The sequence below is a fragment of the Corvus kubaryi genome, unplaced genomic scaffold (assembly GCF_017639235.1).
Source record: "Corvus kubaryi isolate FWS band 111438036 unplaced genomic scaffold, C.kubaryi_AGA036_p1.0 37357, whole genome shotgun sequence".
Taxonomy (NCBI): domain Eukaryota; kingdom Metazoa; phylum Chordata; class Aves; order Passeriformes; family Corvidae; genus Corvus; species Corvus kubaryi.
Window position 1 is genome coordinate 8873976 of NW_024581117.1, and position 24656 is coordinate 8898631.

At 41.5% G+C, this 24656-nt stretch overlaps 1 protein-coding gene across 1 annotated transcript in view; it reads left to right on the top strand.

Moving 5' to 3' along the window:
* The first annotated feature begins 942 nt into the window (after positions 1 to 942).
* The window catches only part of CSGALNACT2 (chondroitin sulfate N-acetylgalactosaminyltransferase 2), a 33534-nt gene continuing 9820 nt past the window's right edge, over positions 943 to 24656 (top strand). The window contains exons 1-2 of the mRNA XM_042033169.1: positions 943 to 1046; positions 16712 to 17959. Of these exons, the coding sequence (XP_041889103.1) occupies positions 17296 to 17959 (664 nt within the window). The 5' untranslated portion in view covers positions 943 to 1046; positions 16712 to 17295. The remainder of the gene's footprint in view (positions 1047 to 16711; positions 17960 to 24656) is intronic.

Here is a 24656-nt window from a genome sequence, read left to right on the forward strand (position 1 = left end):
ACCACGGGGGGCTCCATTCTGGACTGCCCTCAGTGCCTGCCTTTCAGGCAGGTGAGCAGTCACAGGCAATCCAACAGACTGATGTCAAGTTAGGGGGGGCAGGTCTTTACAGGATAAGCCTTTACTGTCTTTCTCTGACTCTGTTTTTGAAAAGCGGGACAAAACCCACTTGATACATAGTTGTGGAAGAACATTGCTACCTTACCTGTTTCCTGAGCTTTACCCTTTTAAAATGTTACAGGCCACCATTCATGCACGTGGGTGGAAAGCTGCACGAGTTCCTAAGCCTGGCTTCCTTTCAGGTCAAGCCCTGCAGAAAACTAATAATTAAAAAAAAAAAAAAAACAGGGTCAAGAAATTTCTTTAGGAAATACAGAACTGTACATAAATATTTGGATAAGTAGAAAATAATTATCGGTAAATTCTGCTTGTTTTTTCCACCATAAAGGCTACCTCACAATGTCACGGTTTTGCTAACATTTGAGAAATCAGCATCACTGTGCTGCTGCAGGACCTTTGCGAGCCATGGAGCTGCAGGGCTGGCAGAGCAGCGTGCGCTGTCTGCGCTCGGGCAGTGCCGCAGGGCAGGGTCACTGGCCGGGGGGCAGCGGGGCGAGCGGGCGGCGCACGGGCCGGCAGCGCTCCGGGCGCGCTCGGTGTGGCCGTGGCGCTGAGGGGACCGCCCGGCGGGCGCTGCCGGCACAGCTGCGGAGGGTGCATGGGTACGCTCCCGACTCTGGTCCTCAGACACGGACTTCTCGCCTCTCCCGGGGCTCATCGAGCGCGGCGCGCCCCCGCCTCAGAGGAGCGGGGAGCGAAGGCGCCGCAGGGCGGAGTGAGGGAAGGAGGTCCCGCGGCCCCACCCTGCTGCCGCTCGGCGGCAGCGGCCCCGCTTCTCCCGCGGGACTGCGCGGGGGACCCGGTCCCGCCCCGGGGGCGGTCGGGGGCGGCCGGCCCGTCCCCTTTAAGCGGCGCGGCGGAGGGTCCCGCCCGCTCATTTCCGAGCACGCAGGAAGTGCGGCCGCGGCTCCGCGCCGGCCCGCGCGGTGAGTACGGCGGTACCGCGCCCCTCCGCCCTCCCGCCGCCCCGCTCCTCCTCGGCCCCGCGCCCCTCACCTGCCCGCCGCTCTCGGCAGGCCCGCGGCCCCTCCCCGCTGCCGGCAGAAGGTGCCTCGCAGCGCCTCGGAGCCCGCCCGGCCGCGGGCAGCGGCACCGTGGCGGGCCCGGCCCCGTGTCCCGGCCCGGAGCTCCCCGGGCGGCTGTGGGTGCGCGCGGCCGGGGCCGCTGAGGGGGCTGCCCCGACCGCCCTGGCGCGGCGGCCTGGCGCACCGGGCCACTCGGTTGTACCGTAGCGCTGTCTCAACAATAAAACGAATTGGTCCTTCACGGCTGCGTTTCCATTGTGTTGGCTGGCCGTAGGCGTGCTGGGAGCGCGTTTCTGCAGCCGCAGGCATGGGGATGCAGCAGGCGGCCCCCCCGCGACAGCGCAGCGCTGGAGCGGGCACGGTGTCAGCGCCCGGCCGGGCTGTGCCGGGCTGCGCGGGGGCCTTTGGGCTTCCTGGAGCCGCGAGAAACCCCCCATTCTTTCCACCAACCTCCCAAAGTAGGGGAAATGCTGATGAGAGGGTATTTAATTATTCTCTCCGAAATATTGAGCATTGTTTAAACTGTGGGTTACATCTCTTCGTTTTTGTCTGACACGTTCTTGTTCGGTAAATTGTGTGCTCTCGTAAACTGTGAGAGTTGGAACGTTTTGGTGTTGAACCTAAAAATAAATTGTGTAATTGTCACCAGGCAATTAATTCAGAAATGCTAAAGCAGAAACGGGGGGTTGCAATTTGCAAGAGCATTTTTAGACCTCAGTATGTAGAAATTTATACTTGATAGTACATGTTTTCAGTGAAGTGTAATCAGTGTTTACTTTATTATGTGGTTTTGTAGTTTGTTTGTGGTTTTTTTTCACTTCAAGTCCCTCCGTCAGGTCGAAATTGAGACACTGATCTCTTCTGCTAAACTTGCAGATAGATGATGGATAAGGACTAACTTTATTCTCTTCTCGCGGGTAACTCAGAAGAACTGCAGAAAAGAGAGATTGTTTCAACACTGACTCAATATCTCTTAAGGTCATACAGTAAAAATACCTTTTTTCCCTACCGTTTTTTTTTTTCCCCTTGGAGACTGTAATGCTAGGCCTCATAAGACAGTTTCTTCTTTTCCAGCATGCATTAGCCGCAAGTTCCTATCTTGCTTTAGTGTGTTTGAAGGAAACTTCTGTCTTCCCTTTATTTATTAGCTAGATAGTGGGTCCCCAAGGAGCACCAGAGACAACGGCTTGGAAATATTCCCAGTATCTGTCAGTGGAGGTAGATGCGTTTTGTGGAGGGGTGTTAGCTATGAGCCTCAGTTACACCCTGAGGCTTTTGTGGGAGACTCTGCCAGTAAGTCCTTGTCAGAAATATCAGGAGACCCACACTAAACATTGCTACAGCACCACTGTCCTAAACCATCAGTAGCTGAACATGGAAGGAAGAACAGAGTTTTTGAAGTACATGGCTGTACAGCCCAAACAGACATTCTTTAGCTTCTCTGCTGCTGGAGAAAACATGTGAAAACTTCAGTGTGATTAAGATTAGTTGATCTTGTATAATTCTTTTCCTTCTTGCTCCCATGACTTTGTTTTAGTGTCTTTCTCAGGCTTAAGGGAGGAGGGAATAAAGGAAAAAAAGAAACCCCCAAACCTGTCAGTACAGCTGCTACGTTGTGGTAGAAGTTGCACCAAATTACATTTGAATTTAAATTCTTTGCTTTTATGTTTCAACCCCAGGATATGGGTCTTCCCAAGTCAGTGAGAAACATCATCTGAGGGCATAGTTAAATGATAAGTAGCTATGGTCTGTTGCCAAGAAAACCCACAAGCATATCTGGCACAAGAATTTCAACCCCTACATCACAGTCTGCTACTTCACGCTTGCCAGAAGTGTTCTGTGGACCTCTTTATAGAAAGAATCCACCAGAATCACCTGAACTTTTAAAAGAAAAAAACCTAAACTCCTAGGAGGGAGGGTATGAGAAATATGAGGTCATTTTTTTTCACTGCAGAAAACAAATTGCACAATATTTTTCTTGTCTCTGAAGCAGCCTGTCATTATGAAGCAAGCTTCATGACTTGCAGTATTTTGTCCTTAAATAATGCGGAAACAGGATCACGGAGGTGGGATGAAAGTCAGGCTTTGGATAAGTGCTAGAACTGATAATGTCCTTGGCTCTTTGTTAGCTCATCTAACCTCTAAAGGATCAGCCCTCCAGAATAAAAGTATGAGAAAAGGCCATAATAATTTTGCTTCTGAAAAAATGACATAGAAAATAGGCAGGGGTTTCAAAAGTACAAGACTCTTTTAAAAAAAAAAAAAAAAAAAAGAAGTCCTTCTCGAAGGGCGCAATGGGAAGAAAATGTTTTCAGGAGTATATTGACTTTAGAAAAAAGACCAAACCACAAATAACTGTGCTTTATCTATGCATCTAATTATGGTCTTTTAAGCTTAGTGCTGGAAATGGGGAAATGAGACAAAACTCACAAGATATTTGTAAAAAAAAAAAAATATAATGCCTTTTGAAGGAAACGGGAATATAGTTTTATTTCTGAGTTAGAACCACAGCTTGTAAGAAGAATTTGTGGAAGGGCACTTCTTACTGTCTGCCAGAACAGTTTCATTCTGAATGATGATCAGAAAAGCCCAGCATATCCATTAATATTATAGTTCATTAAAAAAATTGGAAAGTGTGCAATTACTTTAATATCTTTAATTTCTTTTTTTATAAAGCTCTTCAAAATGAAATTTTTTTGAGGACAGGAGAAATTCTGCAAGTTGCAGCACTCCAATCATGAGTGCCTTTTGGTGCAAAAGGAGAATACTGTCTGAGGCCCTTTTTAGGTGCAGGTAGCTCCTGCTTTTGTCCAAGCCTCTTTAAAAAAAATATTGTAAGACTGCAGGTATTTTGTCTATACCTAAAAATGTAGACAGGCAAGTTATTCAGCTGAATATTTTTTGGTTATCTAATACTTCATGGTGTGTGTAGTTTAAATTGGGGATTCTGATGGTCACTGCTAGCTGAGAAACTTTGTTTTAAAAAGAGTAACATTGAAAGCTATATGTAATCGCTAAAGATCAGAGATTCAAGGGGAAATTAAAATGGCTTTTTTCCCTAGTGCTTGAAGGTGCTGCATGTGAAAACATGGCACACTAAAATACTTGAGAGAAGCTTGCACTCTCTCTGCTGGCACTAGGCTGTCCGTGCTGCAGCTCTGGGTTATGGTAAGACTGGCAGGAGCCACTTGCTCCACAATTATTTCTGAATGGGGTGTGGTGGAATAATATCTTGGAACGATCTCTGCTTTACCTTACTTGTTTTTAAAGGCTCTTTCCATTCACACACCAAATCCTCTAAAAGCAAATTGATAAAACTGGCAAGTTATTTCAGGCTGTGAGTGCAAATGTGAGCCCTGAAAAGAGCATCAACAGAGTTGGTGTTTCAGAATGAAGTTCAGAGAATCCAAATCAGATGATATGAGGAAACTATCTTGTGAGGAAATCTTGTATGTACTTTTTTAATCTAACCATTTCCTGACAATCATCTCTAACTGTAATAAAAAGTGACTATATTGATTTGCCTGTTTACTGATTAGTGGCTGCAGTGTAGGTGCTTTCCAGCACAGGGCTCTTGGGTCTAATTGCTTCCTTTAGCCCTTACTGTGGTCCTGAGAAGGTCTTGGTCTGGATGCCATCTCTCCGTGCCCAGCCTGCAGTGGAGGGTGCCCATGTCTCCTTAGGAGACACATTTGAGGAGAGTGTTGTCGGCAACTGTGTTGGTGGGTGACAGCAGGGGCCGGGCTTCACTTCAGTCTTTTCCCCCCTTTAATTCTTTCACCGGTGGAGTGAGTGGGTGGTAATGGGCAGGTCTGGCTGGCTTTTGTTCTTTCCTTTTCTCCTCCCCTGTACCCCCCCTCCACCACTAAATGGTGGTGTTTCACTGGTGAAGCAGCTCCTGGCAGAGGATCCTTCTCCCTTGTGGTACTGGGCTCTCTGGTAGGGATGTCACTTAGGGCAGCTGTCCGGAAAGCATGGATCAGCTCCCGACAGTCACCATATGCATCCTGCTGTCAAAAGTGAGGCTTCCCATCAGCTCCTCTGCTTTGGCCAGAAATGACCCAAAATATCCATTAATGCATTACTTCAGTAGGTGCAGGGGTAAGAACATTTACCTGCAGGAGTCTGAGTACAAGTACATACTTGGCAACTAGAGAAGAAGTGTGCAGAGTTGATGTAGCTGTCTCAGCAGCATAGCGATGGCTGAGCTGATGCTGGGGGAGGGCTAGGTGGGCAGGCACTTTTGGCACTTGTTCTCCCAAAAACTAGGGAAATTAATTTCACTCTTCTCTGGCATACTGTAGGGAATTTCTGTTCAAGGAAACCAATATGCCAGTTGTAGAGCAGAAGTAAAATTCTCTCATGGCTAACAAATCCTCTGGAGATGGGTCTTACCCGCATACTTTTAATGGCTGTCACCAGCAACAGTTGTCTCCTTTTGCTGAACGGAGCTCCAGGCTGGTTCTCACATGTTCGGAGTTAAAACAATACAATGCAGAACAGGTAGGAGTTAAAGGTAGCTTAGAAATACAATACTTGCAATTATTGTATTTCCAAGTAAAATTGCTGAACAGATGAGGTTCTGTTATATAGACACCTCCTTCTTGTATTTGACTTTGACAAATGAGCATCAACCACAAAATTAGGTTAGTATGTCTGCGCTGTTAATTGTGCTTTTTGTCAAGACAACAGATGAGTGCTTTCATAGAAGACCAAAACTGTAGGACCACCTGAGTTTTCCAAAAAGTTGTATATGAACCTACAGCAGTTTTATGTTGACTAGTCCCAGTAAATTGTGTAAAGAAAAGGGCCCTAATAGTTTTTCTGATGCCAGTTGCCAGAGACATGGCAGAACAGTTTCTGGTTTTCAGGTGTGTAATTGCAGGAAGACATGAAAATTTAAAGCTGATGGCTGAGGTGCTGCTGTACAAAGGCTCTGAGCTAATTCTGTTTGTAGATGATGTGGGTGTGTCCTGTGATAGTCAATTGCAGCCAGGTAGGTAACCACGCAGATTTTCTGCTACCCCTGTGTTCATGTGTGGTGTTTGCACGTTTGCATCTCCGTAGAACAGCAGAAATAATACTTAGAGAGTTCTGGGTGGAGCTTGTGTTGCTGCTGCAGGGGCAGGTGTTGAGCAGTGATGCACAGGAAGCAATTGAGGCTTGTTGGGAACACTGCTGAATTAAAGCAGAGGAAGTGATCTAAATGAGCTTGTGTTTTGAAGCACACTGTGAAAACACAAAATGCTGGTTTTGAGCACAGTTCAGAGTGAACCCACAGTTCAGAGGCTGTCTTAAGTTTCTGTGAAATAAAGTCTGTCCTGTAAGAGTGTTTTGGTGACAGCTTTCAGATGACTTGTGTTAGCACTTCTGCTGTCTCAAAGGTTTCCCCAGGCAGTGGTGTCAAAAAGGATGGCACTTGTCAGCACTGTTGATGCTACTCACAGCTCCAGGGGCAGCAGATGACTTGCATGTCTTTCTTGTGCTCTGGTAGAGTGAAAATTAAGACTGCTGAGTGATAGTAGTTTAGTTCATCTTTCATGTGCTCTGTGAGTTCCTGATACATGTAGAAGTCTTCTAAAGAAGGGACATACAATTTCTGAAGTAGGAGGATGAGTGCTGGCTGGACAGAGCTGGCAGGTCTCTTCCCAGCACAGTCAAAGCATTGCTCCTCCAGTAAGATGTCTCTGCAGGGCAAACTTTGCCCCAGTGCCCCCAGTGTTTGGCAAAGGACTGGGTGTTAACATCCAAAATATTGTATTAGATTCTGCTGTGAAGTGCTGTGATGCATGTTTCTTTATGCTGGATTTTTAAAATCACATTTTGGACATAATCCAGGGTCTTTGAATTCTTTTGCTTTTAACTCTTCAGAATTCCTCCTTAGTTTAAGGTCCTGAGCTTCTATTAGATGGACAGGTGGAAGTGATAGGGATTTAAATCAACTGTGTGAAGGGACAAGAAGGGAAGGAAAAAACCCAACTTTAAACCAGTGTTAGAACAGTGTAATAGAAGTTGTTGCCAGTAGAACAGTGTGTTAAATGTGACATTTGTGACAAGTGTCTGTGGTAACAACCTGTATGTCCCTGCTGTGATGCAAAACAAGCAAAATTAGAAAAAGAAAAAAGTAGTGAAATATGAACACAATGAAAGAACATTGCAAGGAACCTGTAAAAACTTAGCAGAGGTTTGCAAAAACTCTTGGCTTCTCTCCCCTTCAAACCATGATGGTCTCTTCCTGAAGAAGAGAGGAAGAAAGGTGGTTCAAGTGGTCCAAAGACTGACTTCAGGGACTTGAAAAACAAAACAAGAGAGATGAAGCAGTGTAATGCAAAGTGTTTGATGTTTCTAGTTGTTCATACTGGCAACTTTTTCAATGCAAGGAATATATCAGGATAGTTCTGACAAGCTGCTGGCTTTTCTGCTTCTGGTGAAGCTTGGTATTGCTAGTCCTTTAAGAGTAAGTTAATGCTTAGTTATAATGTCAGACTGAAAAATTACAGATGACATAAGCTGTGCTTCTGGAATGCACCAGATGTTTCTCAGTTGTTTGGCATCCAGCTTTCATGGCTGGTGACATATTCGAGGGTGATTTGTTGTGCTGAAAGCAGAACCTGAAATACTATGCTGATTTTTAGGTGTTCTAAAAACATTTGTAGTTTGTGTTCCTCCTTCCATCTTCGATTGTGGACTGAAAAATAGCAAAGTGAGCACAGTTTTGAAAACCACGTGTGAACGTAAGTTAGCTGATTCAGTTGTATTTAAGGAAATCAAGGCAGCATTTTCTTAGGATTTCTGTAGCAAGTAGTATTTTAAACTGGTTTTAGTTATTTTAGAACTCTCAGGCCAAACTACCACTTGGACAAAATGCACAGAAATATCTTCCAGTGGTCACTTCAGGAGTCTTCAAACTTGCACTGAGGAGCATTCTGTACAAATATTCCCTGGTCCAGGTAACCCTCAAAAAATTTGGCAATAAATCATAACTTCAGTGAGAATATTGCTGTGGTGCATATTTGTCCAACAAAAACTTTTTTATTAAATTTAGATCAATTTCCTATATACATTTCTGTTTTTAAGACAGATATTAATAGAAGTTTGAAAGTCTTTAAGAAAGTTGGATGCACTTGAGAATTTAACTGCAGTCTGTTTTCACTTCAGCTGCTAGTTGCATCATAGTCTGGAATGTTACATCCGTGAAAACAGTGTCCCTCTTAACATAGAAAAAGTTCCAGAAAATGGAAAAAAAAAAATTAAACCCCCACATAATTAAGTCTCTAACTTTTTTAAAATGCTGGCTCATTTGCTGTGCAGCTGTTAGAAAAAACATTCTGGGTATGGACTGTCCTTTTCCATCTCTTCATAACGTAAGAAAAAGCAATCTCCATGTGAGAACTACCTACTAGGTACCTGTGAGGGCCTCAAAGGGAATCTGTTTTCCTCTACAGCATTTTCAGATTTGCTTTAGAGTATAAGGAAACTGGATGCATGACCTTTATTCTTACCTCCCACAATGAGAAGTCTTCCACTGCCTCCATGTATGAACTTGAATGACAATTATCCTTTAAAAACAGCTCAAGCGTTTACATAGGTTGGCATTTATATTTTCATTATGCTTGGGTTACAGTAACTATGTGATCTTGATCTCCTTATATAGAGAAGTAGATGACAGAGATCTGAGAAAGCAGAAGACAGCTTAATTCTGAGAATATGGTTAGATGTGGAACTTAGGTGAAGCAATTGCAAGAAAAACACATTATTCTCATCTCTTTGGTTTTCCCAGTTACCGTTCCACAGTGAATGATTGCAGTCATTCTCAGTGATTGGTTTTAATAAATAGAACATGGCATCAGTGAAAGTGCAGGTGTGCTGTGCAAATGCTGTGCTGGTGAGCTGGGATCGCCAGTTACCTTCTACTGTGCTATTGCATTTGAGGGAGCATCATCTTGTGTGGGGAAAATATTTAGCTGCGGCCTTATAAGTTGTTTAGATGCTTTGGGTGCCTAAAGAGTATTTCACCTTTCCTCATTCACTTTGATTCAAGGTGATGCTCTCTAAGCGTAACTGGTTTTTCTGTCCTTCTGAAGCAGGCTGTTTTCCTGTGCAAAAAAGCCCTACTACAGCATTACCTTTTTGAAGACTACTGGGCATCTTAAGTTTAATTTCTGCCACTTGCTGCAGCTGTTGCTCTATCCTACTGAAAGCAGTATGAACATCTCCCAGCATGTGCTCTAATAGAGACTACTGTGCATCCTTGAAGATAAGCTGCAATTGCTGTAAGAAGTGATATTTAGTTTTACTTAAGCTGTGCTCCACAGTCCTTTTGCCCTTGATTGGGTGTGCAGTGTTACACAGGCTGTTGGGAAGCTCTGCCACCTTTCAGTGGACAGACTGCCATCAGCTGGGTATGGTTGCTCAGGTGTAGTGCCCTGGCTCAGGAACCCAAATGCTGCAGTGTTATAATTTATGCAGCCCCTCATGGGGACTGTGTCCTTAATAAGGGTTTAACAAAGCATGTTGTAAAAGTAGGCCAGGTTCTTGCTTAATGCTCATGTGAAAAACACTACTTGCAAGATGTTAGGAATACCAGGAGAAAGATCTTCCCTGATAGCTGTGCTAAGGTGGCTGCTTGTACTTCTGTTCCCATTTCTAAGTTGCACTCTAGCAACCAACAAAGTAGGCACTATAAGCAGAGTCATGTAATACTGCTGTTCCTTTAATTCCCTGTCAGTAAGGGGAAGAAGACACGCTTCTCCAAACTTGGAGTTTGTGGTTTGCTTGCCAAATTTAAAAAGAGGAATAGCACCAACAGCAGTGCAGAAACCCACAAGCTAAATAATATAAGCTATGAAAAGTTGTGTTATACAGAAAAGCTACTGTCTTGTGAAAGCTGACGGTAGAAGAGCCTTTCATGATAGCTTTTTGATAATAGTTTTAAAACAAGCAAGCAAGCAAACAAAACTCCTTCAGTTGGTCCTACCTAGGACATTTTAGCTAGTTTTTCTTGCCAAGCAGATGTCTCTCCTCATAAAAACAATAAAGTGACTGTGAGTTGACTTTTGTTTCCTGGCTTTATCTGAAATGGAATAATACTGACCAGTGTGGTTAAGGTGTAGCTGGTTGGGTTTCAAGTTTCAATTTTAATTCAGCATTTTCCAGACAAATGGACTTGCTTTGGATTCACTGAAGCCAAAGCAGGGCTTTTATTCATAAACTCATTGCTTACTTTGGATTAGGTATAAAGTAAATAATGGGAATAATGCTGTTCTTTCATTTGTCCACTTAACTATGTAATGGATTTAGTTTTGTTTAGGAACAACAAATGCCAGGACAAGCGATAACTTGCTTACTTCTCTCAGTTATAGGAGATAAAACTCCTCCAGCAAAAAGTTGCTATTTTTCCTTGTTACTTCACAGTAGGTTATGAAAGAATTGCATTTAAACCACTACAGTACAGTTAATATTTCCTTCAGTTGAGGATGACAACATGACTGCTTTTTCCAGGTATTGTCGTGGCAAAAATACCACCATTTCTAGGCTGTTGCATATCACCTTCTGCTGGCTTTCTCTGAGAACAGAGGCAATAAACCCCACAGTATTTGCTATTCTGTCAGCTTGGCATGCTGATTTATTTTTTGGCCGTGTACATGGGGCAGGGAAGGGGTGTGTGGTGCATGAGCAGGATGGGTTCTTCCTGCAGCCCCCGTGGTCTGTGTTGCTGTTGTAAAAACACGTTCCAGGGAACTTGAAACTGAGGCGAAATTGCAAGAGAGGGTTTGGGAAAGCTATAAAGAGGGTGACCTGCTTGATTGTTCTTGATTTTTAAGATGATTGAACACCACTATTAAAATGAAACCCTACTCTTTTCTGCATGTCTGTGTTTTAGAGGTTAGTACAAAGTGTGTTGCTTCAGTTGCATATCCTGAAAAGATGTAATTAATAAGCAGGATCTGGTCCTTGGAAAAGGCAGGGTTTTTTATTGATTTTCTCTCCCTCGTGTTGAGAGTGAGGTGATCTATCACATGAAACAAGGGAGATAAGAAACCCGATATATCTTCCCTATGTACTGCAGTCTCTAATGTGGCAGTGGAAACTTGTGGAGGTTTGGTCTTAATTTTATTTCAGAGTGCAGCATTTCTTCTGGCAAAACAACAATGTTGCTTTTTGTGAGAGAAACCATTTGCATGGAGAATATTATTTTTTGAGTAATAAATCCTGTGATTGTTGCACCCTTCACTGAAGTAACTTTTTCCTATGGTTCTCATGCCTAACTACTTACTCCTGGTGTACTTTGAGTTCTAGAATGATCCTTGTGGCAAAGGCACGATTTTTTTTTTTCCCTTCCCATTTAGGAACTAAAGAAATGTCTGAAGTTACCTATTGCAGATATGCTCAAGCACTTTAAAATTCATCACAGGCTGTTCGTAATGTGTACAGTTCACCACTATTCATTTTTTTCCCCCCATGTCCTTAATTAAAAATGAAGTAAGATGCTCAGTGATGAGTGTGCAGTCATTGTTGTCCCCCTGTTTCCCCCATGGGACCTCTGGCTTTGGCAGAGGAAAGGAAACTGATGCCAATAAAAAGAGGTAGCTGGAAGAATAATTCCTTTTGGTGTCAGCCAAGTAAGGTGAGAAACAAAGCTGAAGTCCAGTGCTTACCAGCTAGTGGGGAGTGTTGTGATGCACTGAAACAGTGTATCATGCTCTAAGCTTTCAAAAAGTTGAAAATAAGCTGCTGTGTGTGCTTGATGTGATCGATTTACTGTGGGCAGTGGTTGCAATATGTACAAGCAAAACTTTCAAATTTTTCAGAATTCAATATGAAACCGGTAAGGTCTAAAATATTTTGTGATTATTTTCACTTTCCTGTTGGTTTTACTGAATGCAGGTCATCTTGCCATAGACTGGTAGTGGCTTTTAACTTCTCTCCCATCCAGCAATGCATATGCATGTATGCCTGGGAAGCAGAGCCATAGCTGAAAGCTCATCAGATGGCAGAATTGTGATAAAAATAAGTTTTTTTCAGTCAGTAAAGAGGGTGAGATTCTTGACTGGTTTTCTGTGGAAAGTGAGAACTTTGGCAGTTAATTCTTGTGGATTTTTTTTTTCCTCTTCTTCACTTTTCTTCCTAGCAGCAGCAAAATCTGACTTTTGTACTTGCTCAGCTAGAACTGTGTAATAAAACTCTGAACAAATTCCTTTGTCTTTTCTGTGGCTATACCTCAGCAGACTGTCTAAGCAGAGATGATGTGTTTGTGTGTTGTTAAGGTATGGTTTGAGGTTTTTCACTCCGAGGTTTATGCAAAGATTGCCTGCAACAGCAGATGCACAGCTTGCTTTCAGTTTGGTTTCAGCAAGTGAGAAGATAATGGTGTGCCCAGTATTCCTCTGACATTCCAAGCTATTCTGTTCTCAGTGGCACTGTTCTTCAGAATAAGAAGGGAAGATGCAAGGGATGAGATTGGACCTTATGATTTATTGTATAACTTGCCAAGAAGTTATATACCGAAATATGTGTGTGGAAGAGGCTTAAGACAGTGAATATCTGTGGCATCTGGGTGAAATTATGAACAATAAAAGAACTCTCAGCTGGAATTTCATGAACAGCTAAACAGTGACCGTCTAGGGCACGCTGAATGAAAAGGACATGTCTAAAGTAAAACATGCTCACACACGGAATGTCCCCACAGTCTGGCATGAAGCCAAGTGCGTACTGAATTAGGTCACTGCTTTAAGTGTGAATGTTTCCCCACTTCAGAAAGACGTACTCATCCTTTGCAGCAAGGAACAAAACCAGAATGCTAATGTAGTTTAAAAAAAAAAAAAAAAAAGGTAAAGCATTTTCAATTAGCATGTTGGTCTGTTCCCTTGTGCTTAGAGAATCAATGAACTTTTTTTGTAAGGAACAGAAACATTTCCATAGTTGAATATACAGAAGACCCTGGAAAAGCAGAAAGAACTAACAACCAGTTGCCTCTGGAAATCCTGCAGATCTTTATAAGTATTTTATAAACCTCAGATATCTCATTCCTTGGAGATCACACAGACTACTGCAAATAGACTTGTTCTAAAGAATTGATATGAAGTTAAATACCAGCATGTGCAATTTAAAGTTTTGGAACTTAATCTTTAAACACTGAAATTCCAGGGACTTCTGTGTGATTACTTATTGCCAGGTAATCTTACTGTTCTTTATAAATTTCAGAATGTTCCATGTAACCCAATTAGTTTCCCTATTGTGATTTTTTGGATCCCATGTGCTTTTGCTTGTTCTGGGGTTTCACAGCCTGCTTTCTCTTGTAATCATATTCTACAGCCTAGTTACTGGAATTCCTAAAATAGGGCTGTGTCAGATCAAATTCATATCAAATTTGGGTTGTAAATATGCAAAAATGGGGCCCTTTTTTTTTTTTCTGAAAAGAGAGGACAGTGAAATAGGGTGCTCATAAGCTCTCCTTTTCCAATGGGATAAGAAGGAAGGAAGATTCTTGCTGCCTTCACTCACTCTTTGAAGTATTCAAGATGAAATCTGTCTTACTCCTTTATGAAAACTTCCCTCAACAGAAGTAATACTGAAGGGAAAAAAAAAAAAAAAAAGTCAATTGGCTCAGTTCCCACAGCTTTAGTAAACTAACTTTCCCATTCAGCTCTCCCTGTGCAATTTAAAATTTTAATGTTCGACATAACTGGTTGCAAAAACATTCGTTTCCTTTAAAGGCCACAGTGAAGCTGTAGTGGGAAAAATGCCTGTTCTTTATGGTGTTGCAAGAAAATGGTCAAACATAAATAGGCAATGCCTATCTTTGTAAAAAGGCTGTCTTGTTAATAGGATTGTCACTAGCCCACTAGATAAAGGGTTTCAGCTAATGAAGCAATAATTAGAGCCTAGAAGGAAAAGGACCAGTGAGCACTTTACAGCCCAGCTCGTGTAGTTCTCATTGCTGCAGAAAGGGTTTATTATATTTCATCCCTGAGCACCCCTCAGGGCAGTGCTCCCCCCAACAGCCTTCTGCTGTAAATAAGTGCCAGTGGGAACGCCCGGAAATCTGCAAATATTCATAATCTTTTTTCTTGCGTTGGTGACACGGTGCCAGTGGCCGAGTTCCCTGCGGGGGCGTGTTGACTTCCCTAATCCATGCTTACCACAATGATGTCTGTTTGGCCACAGTGAGGAAAGGTATGAAGAGGAGCTCTCTTTCACTGCCCCCTGCTATTCTCTGAGGGGATCTTAATCTCCTGGTACATTGTGTCCTCTTGACACCACATCAGGAGATCTGTTTTCCCTTTCTTCCAAGACATGAATGAGACCTAAAGAAACTTAGTGACTCATCAAAGTTGAACGCAGGGTAGTTTATTGGTGGAGCAAGAATTGACTACAAAAGCCTGCTAGAACTAATGCTCCATCTTCAGGGGTATCTATTTTTCAGTTAACAACAATTAGAATAATTGGGGCTTGAATTACTGATACTTTATGCAAGTTAGGTACTTTGATCATTTCTCAATATGCCTTTACTGGTTGAAGATGTGTCAGCTTCTGCATGGAGTAGCTTTAGTACAGTCTAGCATTTACTGAGGTTTAAAGAAGCTCATGGTTCTTTATGCTATTAATTGTGGCTTCACCTCCTGCAGTCTAACAGAACAGGAATTCAGTAAGAAATGTAAAAAAGCATCATATGGTCATCTTTGTACTAAAGAAAGCTTGGGATGAGATTGTCATTTCTGTGAACTGGTTTTATCCTGTAGATTTTTTCTTCTGACTCCCTTGTTTCACCACATCTGGACACCGGTCAGTAGTCTGAGGATACATCTGGTGTTGATCACCCTTTATAGGCATTCAACTTGCATTTATATAATGTTGTGTTTGTGCAGCAAGAAGTGATTAACTTCGGTCTTGTTTGGACTTGAAAGGATGTTATCTAGTATTCAGTTGATAAAACTGTTATTTATTTTGTATCAAAGTCTGCAGTAGCTTTCTATGAGTTCCAAAAGCTTCAGTTTCAGATGACTAATTGCCTTTAATCTGCTGTATTAAGAATTTCTACATAATCTATCTAAATTATTTGTTAACAGGGACTTTAGCAGTAGAAATACTAAAAACTCCTTCAAGCAGTCCTGTAGACTTCAGCTGGACAACCCCACGGTGTGCAGCTCTTGCCAAACTTGGTGTGCATGATATGCCTGCAGACTTTGGGTCAGCTGTGGCAGGCTTTGCTGGTGGTGGTATGAATAAGTCACTCAAACTTTCTGGCCTTGTAACTGGAGATTTCTTGCAAGTGTGGATGCTGAATATGACGATACCACTGATGAGGGGTACCCGATTTGCACTGGAGCTGTATCCTGATGCTGGAAGCTGAATGGGAAGGGAGGAGTGTCACAATGAGTAATCAGGGAGACACAGTGCCAGGTGCTTGCTGTAAACATGGGATGCATTGTGGCACCCTGCCTGCCTCGCAGGGTCAGCGCAAGACGGGCTGTGTGGCAGCTGGCAGTGCCAGATAAGTCTGTCTAACCCATAGAGAAGCAGTATGGAAGTTAGCAACTTTTTTCTAGTTTCATAAGGATAGTGAAACTAAACTGGGAGTCCCAGAACTTCCCCCAAACCATAATTGCATAACACAGTCAAAATGGATGTAGAGCTAATAGGTCCCTGGATAAATTTTAATGAGTTTCACTTATTTTATACAATCAAATTTTAAATGGAAGTATTTTATTAATGTTGAAAGTAGACTAACATGCACTGAGCCTACTTCTTAGCTTTTTATGCTCTCATTGAGGAGGCCTATGAATCGTTTAGCTGACTCTCAGTGCTGAGTAGCATTTTTGGTATCCCCCTCTTGCATATCTCTGGTCTGTTTCCCTGGTCTTTTCCTCTAGGCTAGTTTGGTCAGTCATGTAAGAGTGTGACCCATGCCTCTTTATGCTAGCCTAACCATATCAAAAAATGGAAATGTTAGCAGGTGGGTAATCTCGGGATCCCTTTCATCAATCAGGGATTGGAGTTTGAATTTCAATTTCTCTTGAATTTGACTTAATCTGAAATGCAGTTTCTGTAAACTTTGATATTTAAATCAATAATACTTTATTCATGAGTGAATAGTTTTACCCTGAAAGATACTTACTTAAAGTAAAAGCAAATAAAATTGCAAGTTTCTGCTCCTTCAAAATAGTTCATGGGGTTTTTTTGATTGGTTGGGTTATTTTTTTGTTTTGGTTTGGGTTTTTTTTTTTTTTGTTGTTTAGAAGAGTAGAAAGGGCATGGGGTTTGTTTTTTTTCTTTTTTCGTCCCACAGAGTAAAACAAAACAAAAAACCCAAGAAGGAATGGTGGAGTTAAAACAAATGTGTAATAAAATGTGGTGAGACTAGAAGAACCATTACTGTTTTCCAGACACTGTGTCAAAGGGAGTTGCTGATGGGTAATGCAAAGGAAAGAAAAAGCATTTCTTTCTCCCTTTCTCACTCCTTCCACCAGCAGTCTCTTGCATGCCTGTGTTAGAACTTTGTTCATGTGTTTTCCAAATGACTGTCTGCTTTGTAGTTCTAATATATACCTTTCTTTTAATTTTAGGTTCTGTCTTCGTTTTGCTGACTCAAACCACAGATTCCAAGGAAAGGAGGGGGAGTGGAATAAAATACTCAAGTGCCAGAGGAAAAGCAAGACTAGCCAATGAAAATTACCTTTACTAAACTGTAGATTGCTCTCACACATAGTGGGGGGAAAAATTGCTGTCTATTCAAAGCTTACAAAATTACTTCTGCAGATTTCCCTCACAAAACTTCAAATAAGCTAAGCCCCTTCAACTAGGGCTGAATTAGGAAATGAAAATATGATTCCTTGCTGGTGTCTTCCGTCTTCCTCCCCCTCTGCAGGTTTTTCTTGTTTGGGGTAGGAAATCCTGAGCAAATTGTATGGCGTCAATCAGACTTACAGTTGATGGTTATGGATGACATAGGAACTTCAGATTTACGTCTCTGCAATGACACCTGATTAAGGCAAAGCTTGAAAACTGCTCATCAGCTATGTTACCAGAACTTGTAGGAGCTATTACAGTTATGTTTTCTCTCTTTTTCTAAGTTTTTAAAGTCTGGGGTGATGTTCCCTGGAAAGCAAGAGCAGATAAGTCATCTTTTAGGATTGGAAACAGAAATAATATGAGAATGCCTAGAAGAGGCTTAGTAATTCAAGCCAGGACTCGTTGGCTATTGGTGGGCCTTGCTTTACTATTCAGTTTAGTCTTGCTCATGTATTTGCTGGAGTGTGCTCCACAAACAGATAACAATGGATCTCTGCCTGGTGTTGTAGGTGAAAGCATGGGTAAAGAATACTATCAAGCTCTCTTGCAGGAACAAGAGGAGCATTACCAAAACCGAGCTACCAGTCTGAAGCGTCAGATTGCCCAGTTAAAGCAAGAGCTTCAGGAAATGAGTGACAAATTGAAGTCCCTGCAGGAAAAAAAGAGCCCGAAGGTCAATGGTATGAACTACCAGGGCACCAAAGAACAAACATCCAATGATCTCCTAGAGTTTCTTCATTCCCAGATTGACAAAGCTGAGGTGAGCGTGGGGACCAAACTGCCTAGTGAGTATGGAGTCATTCCTTTTGAAAGCTTTACATCCATGAAAGTATTCCAGTTGGAGATGGGGCTCACTCGGCATCCAGAAGAGAAACCCGTTAGAAAAGATAAACGAGATGAATTGGTGGAAGTTATCGAGGCTGGCCTAGAAGTTATCAATAATCCAGATGAAGAAGATGGACAAGATGAAGATGATGGAGTAGGAGACAGGCAGCTATATAGTGAAAATGATTTTATAGAAGGTATGTTTACATGCTTTCCAGCCCATTAGCAGAATGTCACTACAGGCATTTAATGGTGTTTGTACTTTTAGGTGTTTTACCTACTTGAATAGAGTCTTGAAGAGTAACTGCATCATAAGAACCTTTATGTCTGATGATGAGAATATTACTGCTTCATTATCTTGTGGTTTTAGTGGAATAACAAATACATTTGAGAAGGGCTCACCACAAGAGGGGAAGCTGTACAGGGGAAGCTGTATCTGCTTAAAATATGGATGCATTCGTAACTGATTGTAGCCAAAGTCAGTGTGATACAGCTGCTTATGGTACTGAATAACTGAAAGACTTCCAGTGAAACTGATGACAGTGGGAGGGAGAAATTGATTCACCTTTCTTGTTCCAGAGTAGCTAAGCAATCCAGCATGAAGCTACATGGTTTTTCTTCACTCATCTCTATGCCACTTTTAGTTAATATTCAGGCCTTTGACTCTCTTAGAGTTGCCATGGTCCTACTGGAGGGAGAGCATTGGTAGGCTGTGTTCTGGTCCTGTCAGCTGAAGAACTTGGTGACCTGAATAGACCTTCCATGGTATACAGTTATGGGGTCTGCTAAGCTGTGCAGCCTTGAACCGTTCTCTTGTTCTCTCTTCTGTTTTGTCTCAGTGCCTCTAAGTTTAACTGCAGAACACATATTATTATAAAGGCATATGTAGCAGTTAAACTTTCAACGCTCAGTAAAGCCCTTAAAAGATGCATAGACAAATCCCATAACAAGGGGTACAGTCAAGGTACAGTCTCATGCTGATGGAGAGAAGTATTATCAAAAACTGCCCTTGTACCCCTTCTGTATACTTACAGTATTAAATACAGTTCGTGCTGCCATTAAAAACCAAAAGGTAGACCATGTTATAAGACCATTACTGCAGAAGGGAGTCTGGAGTAAGTACTGATGTCTGCGCTATTAAGGAAACATGCTGGAGAAAGGTACCACTGGCCTTGAAATAATGGATTCTTTCAGTCTCAGATGATGTAATTGGTCTGTACTGCAAAAAGTCTCTGCTTTTAACAGCTACTGTGTTTAAAGTTTGATGCAAGTACTCTTTTTCATTCCAGAAGGTGGGGCAGGCCATGGAATCCACTTAGCTGGGTCAGTGCAACACAGCCAGTGCTGTGTCAGGCTCTTAGTACAGTTCTCCTTTGAAACTCTATTATTTTCTCCAGGGGTAGTCATTCTTGTACTTTATATCTACATTAAGTATTCAGCTGCTTTTCCATTGCCATTTTAGATACTGCTTGTACTCTAGTGAATTTTTATTTTACCATGACTGAAATAGCTGTCGATTTTTTTTTAATGTGCTGCCTTTAATGACAGAGTTTCAAGAAAGCAAATAGTTTTAGAACCTTAGAGTTATACTTCATGCCTCTGCTTCTGTTCACACCAGTATTTGTTTATGGAAATCAAACGAATTTCCTTTTGCTGTAAAGACAGTAACTTCAAACACAGGGTTACGGGAACTTTAGGGAAAGACAAGTATTTTATGCTGCTTATGGATGTGTTAGCAACCAGCCATAGCGTTATCTATATCTATTAGTGTCTTTCTTCAGACAGAAGGTGTGGGTTGTGTGGGTATTCTGTGGGTTTTTTAGTGAAAATACTACTAGCTAATTTAGCCAGGAATAAAAGGCAGCTTCTGAATGTTCACATATTTTTTCCCCACCCCTGTTTTTCTAAAACTCAGAGGTAAGAAGCAGACCCAGCCAGTATTGGTATGTGCAGGTGCCTTGCCCTGCAGCCCCGTGAGTGGGCTCTAGCACTCTGCCTCCATTGCCTGGGCATCCCCTTTTGATGGAAGTCCAATTGAAAAGCTGCTGCCATTCTATTTAGAAAATACTGCTCCCTTAAGCTGTCATAAACTGGTAGGTTTAAATTGCATAGCAGACTTGGTGTATCAACTGATGTCAGAGCAGGTCCTGCAATTGTCCTAAGAGCATGTCAAAATGGTTGCTGGATTAGTGTTGCTCATTTAGAGAGACAGTTTTTTAAAGATGGCTTTAGTCGAAGCAAATAATTTAAGTTCTGCATCCTCTTCAATAGGTAATTATTTTGTAACAAGTGGTTTGTGACTAAAACTAGAGTATTGTGCAATTTGAAATTGGAGGCTGAGAAACTTGGTGTATGGATATTTTTTTTTTACTTCTGGGACAAAAGAGAAAACATGGTACTGCTTTAGTTAATACATAACCATCATGTTTTTTGCTCAGTACAGATAAGCTGATTTTATCTTCTGACTTGCAGGATTTTTTTCCTCAAAACTACTGCGTATCTGTGTATAAAAACTTACCCACAAAACTGTGCTACAAGAAATAGGCATTTTTATTCTAAAGTGCTCTAGCTTGTTACCTCAACAGGCTATTTTTATATATGTCAATATTTGGTTCTGCGGATTATGTCTGCTTGTCCTGGGTTGCAGTGTATTCTATTACCATCCTCAGGAGCCGTTGAAACCAGGTGGGGCAGTGTTTCCTTGCCTCCTCCCCCCAGACTATCTTTCTGTTAATTGCCCATCAATGTCCTGCCGCCTGACTCAGAGATAACTCCCTCCGGACTATTCTCCTGTTAATGAGCCTAATCAACACTTGGCCTCATGACTCGTTACCCCATTGTGAGATGCTCCGCCCAGAGGGAGGAACCAAGCATCCCATGGTGGATATAATCTGAGGCTGAACACCAGAGACACCGGCTTCCCACTGGATTTCCAGAGGACAGGAGCTACACAGCCACCATTGGACTTCCTGAGGAAGAGCAGACTGTTTTACTACAGGATCACCGCTTCAGAGGACTGCAGCCACCATTCTACCAGACTGCTACCACCACCCTGCCTAACAGGGTGTCAGGTTGTACCTTGACTCTGTCAGTTTGACAGTGTTTTCTTTTACCTTTTTTTTCCCCTTTTCTTTAATTTCCATTAAATTGTTATTCTGACTTAGTGCCTCCCACTGGTTTGTTTTCAAACTAGTACACTGCTCTTTTCCTAGACTTGTGAAATAGTAGACTAAACTTTGAACTATGTAATATTTTGTGATATGTACTTTCAGGTACTTTCTCCTTAGAGAATTTGGTGACTGTTTAAATAAGTTTAGAATATCTTTTCTTATAGATGATTTTACTTAATGGTGTCTTTTGATGTGTGCTGAATATGTCTGAAGTTCTTTCCCAGCATTTATGTTGCTTCTGTTGCCCAGTCAGTGAATTATCACTGTTATTTAAAAAAAAATCAAGAATTTTTTTTTCTTATTGTGTTTTAGGATATCTCTCTATTGGAGTACCTTGAGACAACCAATACTAATAACTTGAATTTAAAAATTATCTGCTTTCTATTTTATAAATAGAAATTTCCTAAAGAAACTTTTTTTCTGATGAAGTACACTTAATTATCAATAGTACTCATGGTAGTCTGAATCTACTGATTTTTATTACTTCTAATACTGCATAGGCCAAAAAAGTTCCAAATATATGCTGATGGATGTGAACTTACTCATTGCATTTTTGCTCTGTGTCCTTGATTTAACTGTTCAGGCAGCTGCCTTGCTGCACGCTCAGCCTCTGTGGGCTCTGCATGAAGATACTCTGTCTTCTGCCAGTGATGCAAGGAAGCTGTATCCACAACAGGGAGCAATCTGGCCAAGTGTTTTCTGAACTGATGTTATCTTGTTAGTGTTGCAAGACAAAGGGATGATCCAAATCTGCTTTGGAATTATGAGAAGGCAGAGCTACCACAGCCACGTCATGGTTATGTGCAGGCTTTGAACAATAACACTAAATAAAAAAAAAAAAAAAGATTTCTAAGTATATATTACAACTACAAAGATACTTTCTGAGAACTTCAAATTATTTTTCACAAGGCTCAATTGACTTGCTCTGCTGATGAAGAGAAAACCAGCAAATTTCTCAGCTCTGTTTGCTGTACCTGTTTTCCTTTGCAGCAACCCGTAATGAAACGTCCAGAATTCTAATATTAACAGAACAAAAATCTGACCTGAAAAGAAGTCTTGTTTTGCAGTTGAGAAACACTTTGAAGTTGTTTTTTTTTTTTTCTTAGTGTTTCCATTAGATCTAAGTATATGAGAAACAAGAGTATCCTATTCCCTGTGGATGAAGAGTATCCCTAGTGAGGATAAAAGATGCAATTTTACATATTTTCACGAATGAATGGATTTAGGATTATGAACAATGGACCTACTTGCTGAACTGCACAATCTAAGGTAGTCCTCAATTAAAAATAGATTTGAGATCAGTATTTGATAATATTGAGAAATGGAGAGTAATTTAGAGGAGATAATATTACCTCTGCCTGTTCCCTTTCTCCAGAAGCTTGTGACGCTAAGTCTTGAATGGTGACAGAGAAGCCTTGAGGAGCCTTCATGGACACACTTCACTATCAGTGTAACTGGCTTATTTGGGTTTACATTTATCAGTGTAATTGGCTTTTCTTATCAAGAGATTAAAAGCTCTTCCGTTGCACAAACATTTAAAATTAACCTTTGGAAAACAGAAGCAATTATCTAATTGCTAATAAAAGTCTTGGTATTGAATGTCTAGCAGTGCTATTTGGGTCCTGATTCTGTGTTTCCAATTGAAACTGAGCAACATCCAGAAACTTTCTTCAGATCTGCATCTAAAAGGAAGACTCCCCACCCATCCGTGGCATGTAAAAATCCTTTATTCCCCTGCTGCCAGCTTAAATCAAAACTCTTCCAAAGTCCTTGCCATCCATAGAACAGTGTGGACTGTTTGTCATGCAAACAGCCCCTTTCATGTGTGCTGCATAAGATCAGAAACTGGCCACTGTCCTGGGAACTTCAGTGGAGAATTCTAATACACACCAAAAAAACCAGGTCATACATCTTAAATTCCATAGCCCAAACACTTTCTTGGTAGTCGTAAAATATTCAAGGTAATAGAAAAAGAGCTTTTTGGCTTTGATAGTAACTGATCCCCAGGATTCCTATGTTTAGTATGTTTGGTGAGAAACAGAACTTCTGCAAAGGGAGAAAAGCTTCATGGACCAGAAATAGCAGCTGCTAAATTATTTCTACTGCTTTTTACCTCTTTGCTTGAGGAGTTCTATTTTGGATGACAGCCAGCATATGCCAGTTGGAAGGTGAGATAACAGGTTTTATTAAATGAGTCAGTTCCAAGTGTTAAAAACCTGAATACACTAAGAAGTAAACCAGATGTGGGTTCTTTTTCTGGCTGTTCTCAAATCTGGCTTCTGTGTATAGAAACTTTAGTCCCATAAAAGTATTCAAATTAGTAGATTAGCAACAGAGGTTAGTTCATAGCAAGGAGAATAACTCAAGGAGTACATAGTATTTAAAAGAAGTGTGGCTCTAGTAGCATGTTGAGATTCAAAAGTTTGGAATCTTGTATTTCAACAATTGAATGTTGGCAAGGCACTATTTGTATTTGAATTTGCATATTAATGTCTTTATGAAGTACAGCAGTGGGGTTTGCTTTTGTTTTCTTTTTTTTTAATTAATCTAGAAATTTTTATTCTGTACTTCAGCCTTCTGTTGTAGACTGACATCTAAGCTTAATCTTTGATTAAAGATAGGCTATTGGCAGCTGACGTGCTTTTTAAAAACTTTGCTTATATTGTAAATGGTATTTTTATCTGCAAACAGCTATTGGATAACAGAGTAAAGAATAAAATATAAAATGCTGAATGTTAATTTCCCCAGGAGTCCTGGTACAAAGTGTTTGCTGTATATTACATGAAAGCATGAGGTACAAGCATAGTGGTGCATCGGCTGCTCCATTAACCACGATGCTGTTTTCAAGCTACAGTGCTGGACTATGCAGCACAAAAGGTTGGAATGGAAAAGGGTTGAGAGGGATTGAAAATCTTTTGCTGCTTCTGACAGTCAGCATTGTAGACTTTCATTGTTTGAAACACCATTTTCAGTGCTTGTAATTAATAATGATTTAAAAATTAGCATTAAAATGTGTTGCATACTTCATGCATCTCTGTGTTGACAAAAGCATAAATGTGAATTTCAGTCTTTTCAAGGAGAGCATTGCAGAACTTTGTTCAAAGGTTAAAACCATCTGAGTTAAGAGGTTCAGTTTTCACTGACTTCCAGTGTGATGGACCAGCTTGTTCTGCTACAACATGCATCCCACAGACCCTCTGTGGTAGTCATCCACGTTTCCCGTTGGATCTGCCAGTGCACACACTTGTCCACAAGAAGGAATGGATTACAGAGCTGAGTGTGGGCGAGGCATAAGGCGCTTGCTGTAAAAGAGAGGCTGCTGGGCAGAAAGAGGGAGCATCAGTGAAAGAAACTGGGCTTGGTTTGAGGATGGAGGCTGGAGCAGAGGAACACAGAGTTAGGTAGATTTAGAGAAAGGATTCTTTCTTTGTAAATGGAATCTGGGATATAGAGAAAGAAGTTAGGTCAAGGTGGTATGCACATTCCTTTGCTTCTTGTATTGAAAGGGAAGGGAACATGGAGGAATACTTCCCTGGGGATAAGGAGAGCCAAAAAGCTCTATCATCCCTTCTTTCTGGTTCCTGAGACAGTCAAACCCAAGGTGCTCTGAGGCTGAGAGCTGCTCCCTTCACATACTTTGTCCCATGTTGACTTCAGTTGCTAAAGAAGATGAGACAAAAAGGACTATATCAATACTGGATACAAAAGAGAACCCTTTGTATTG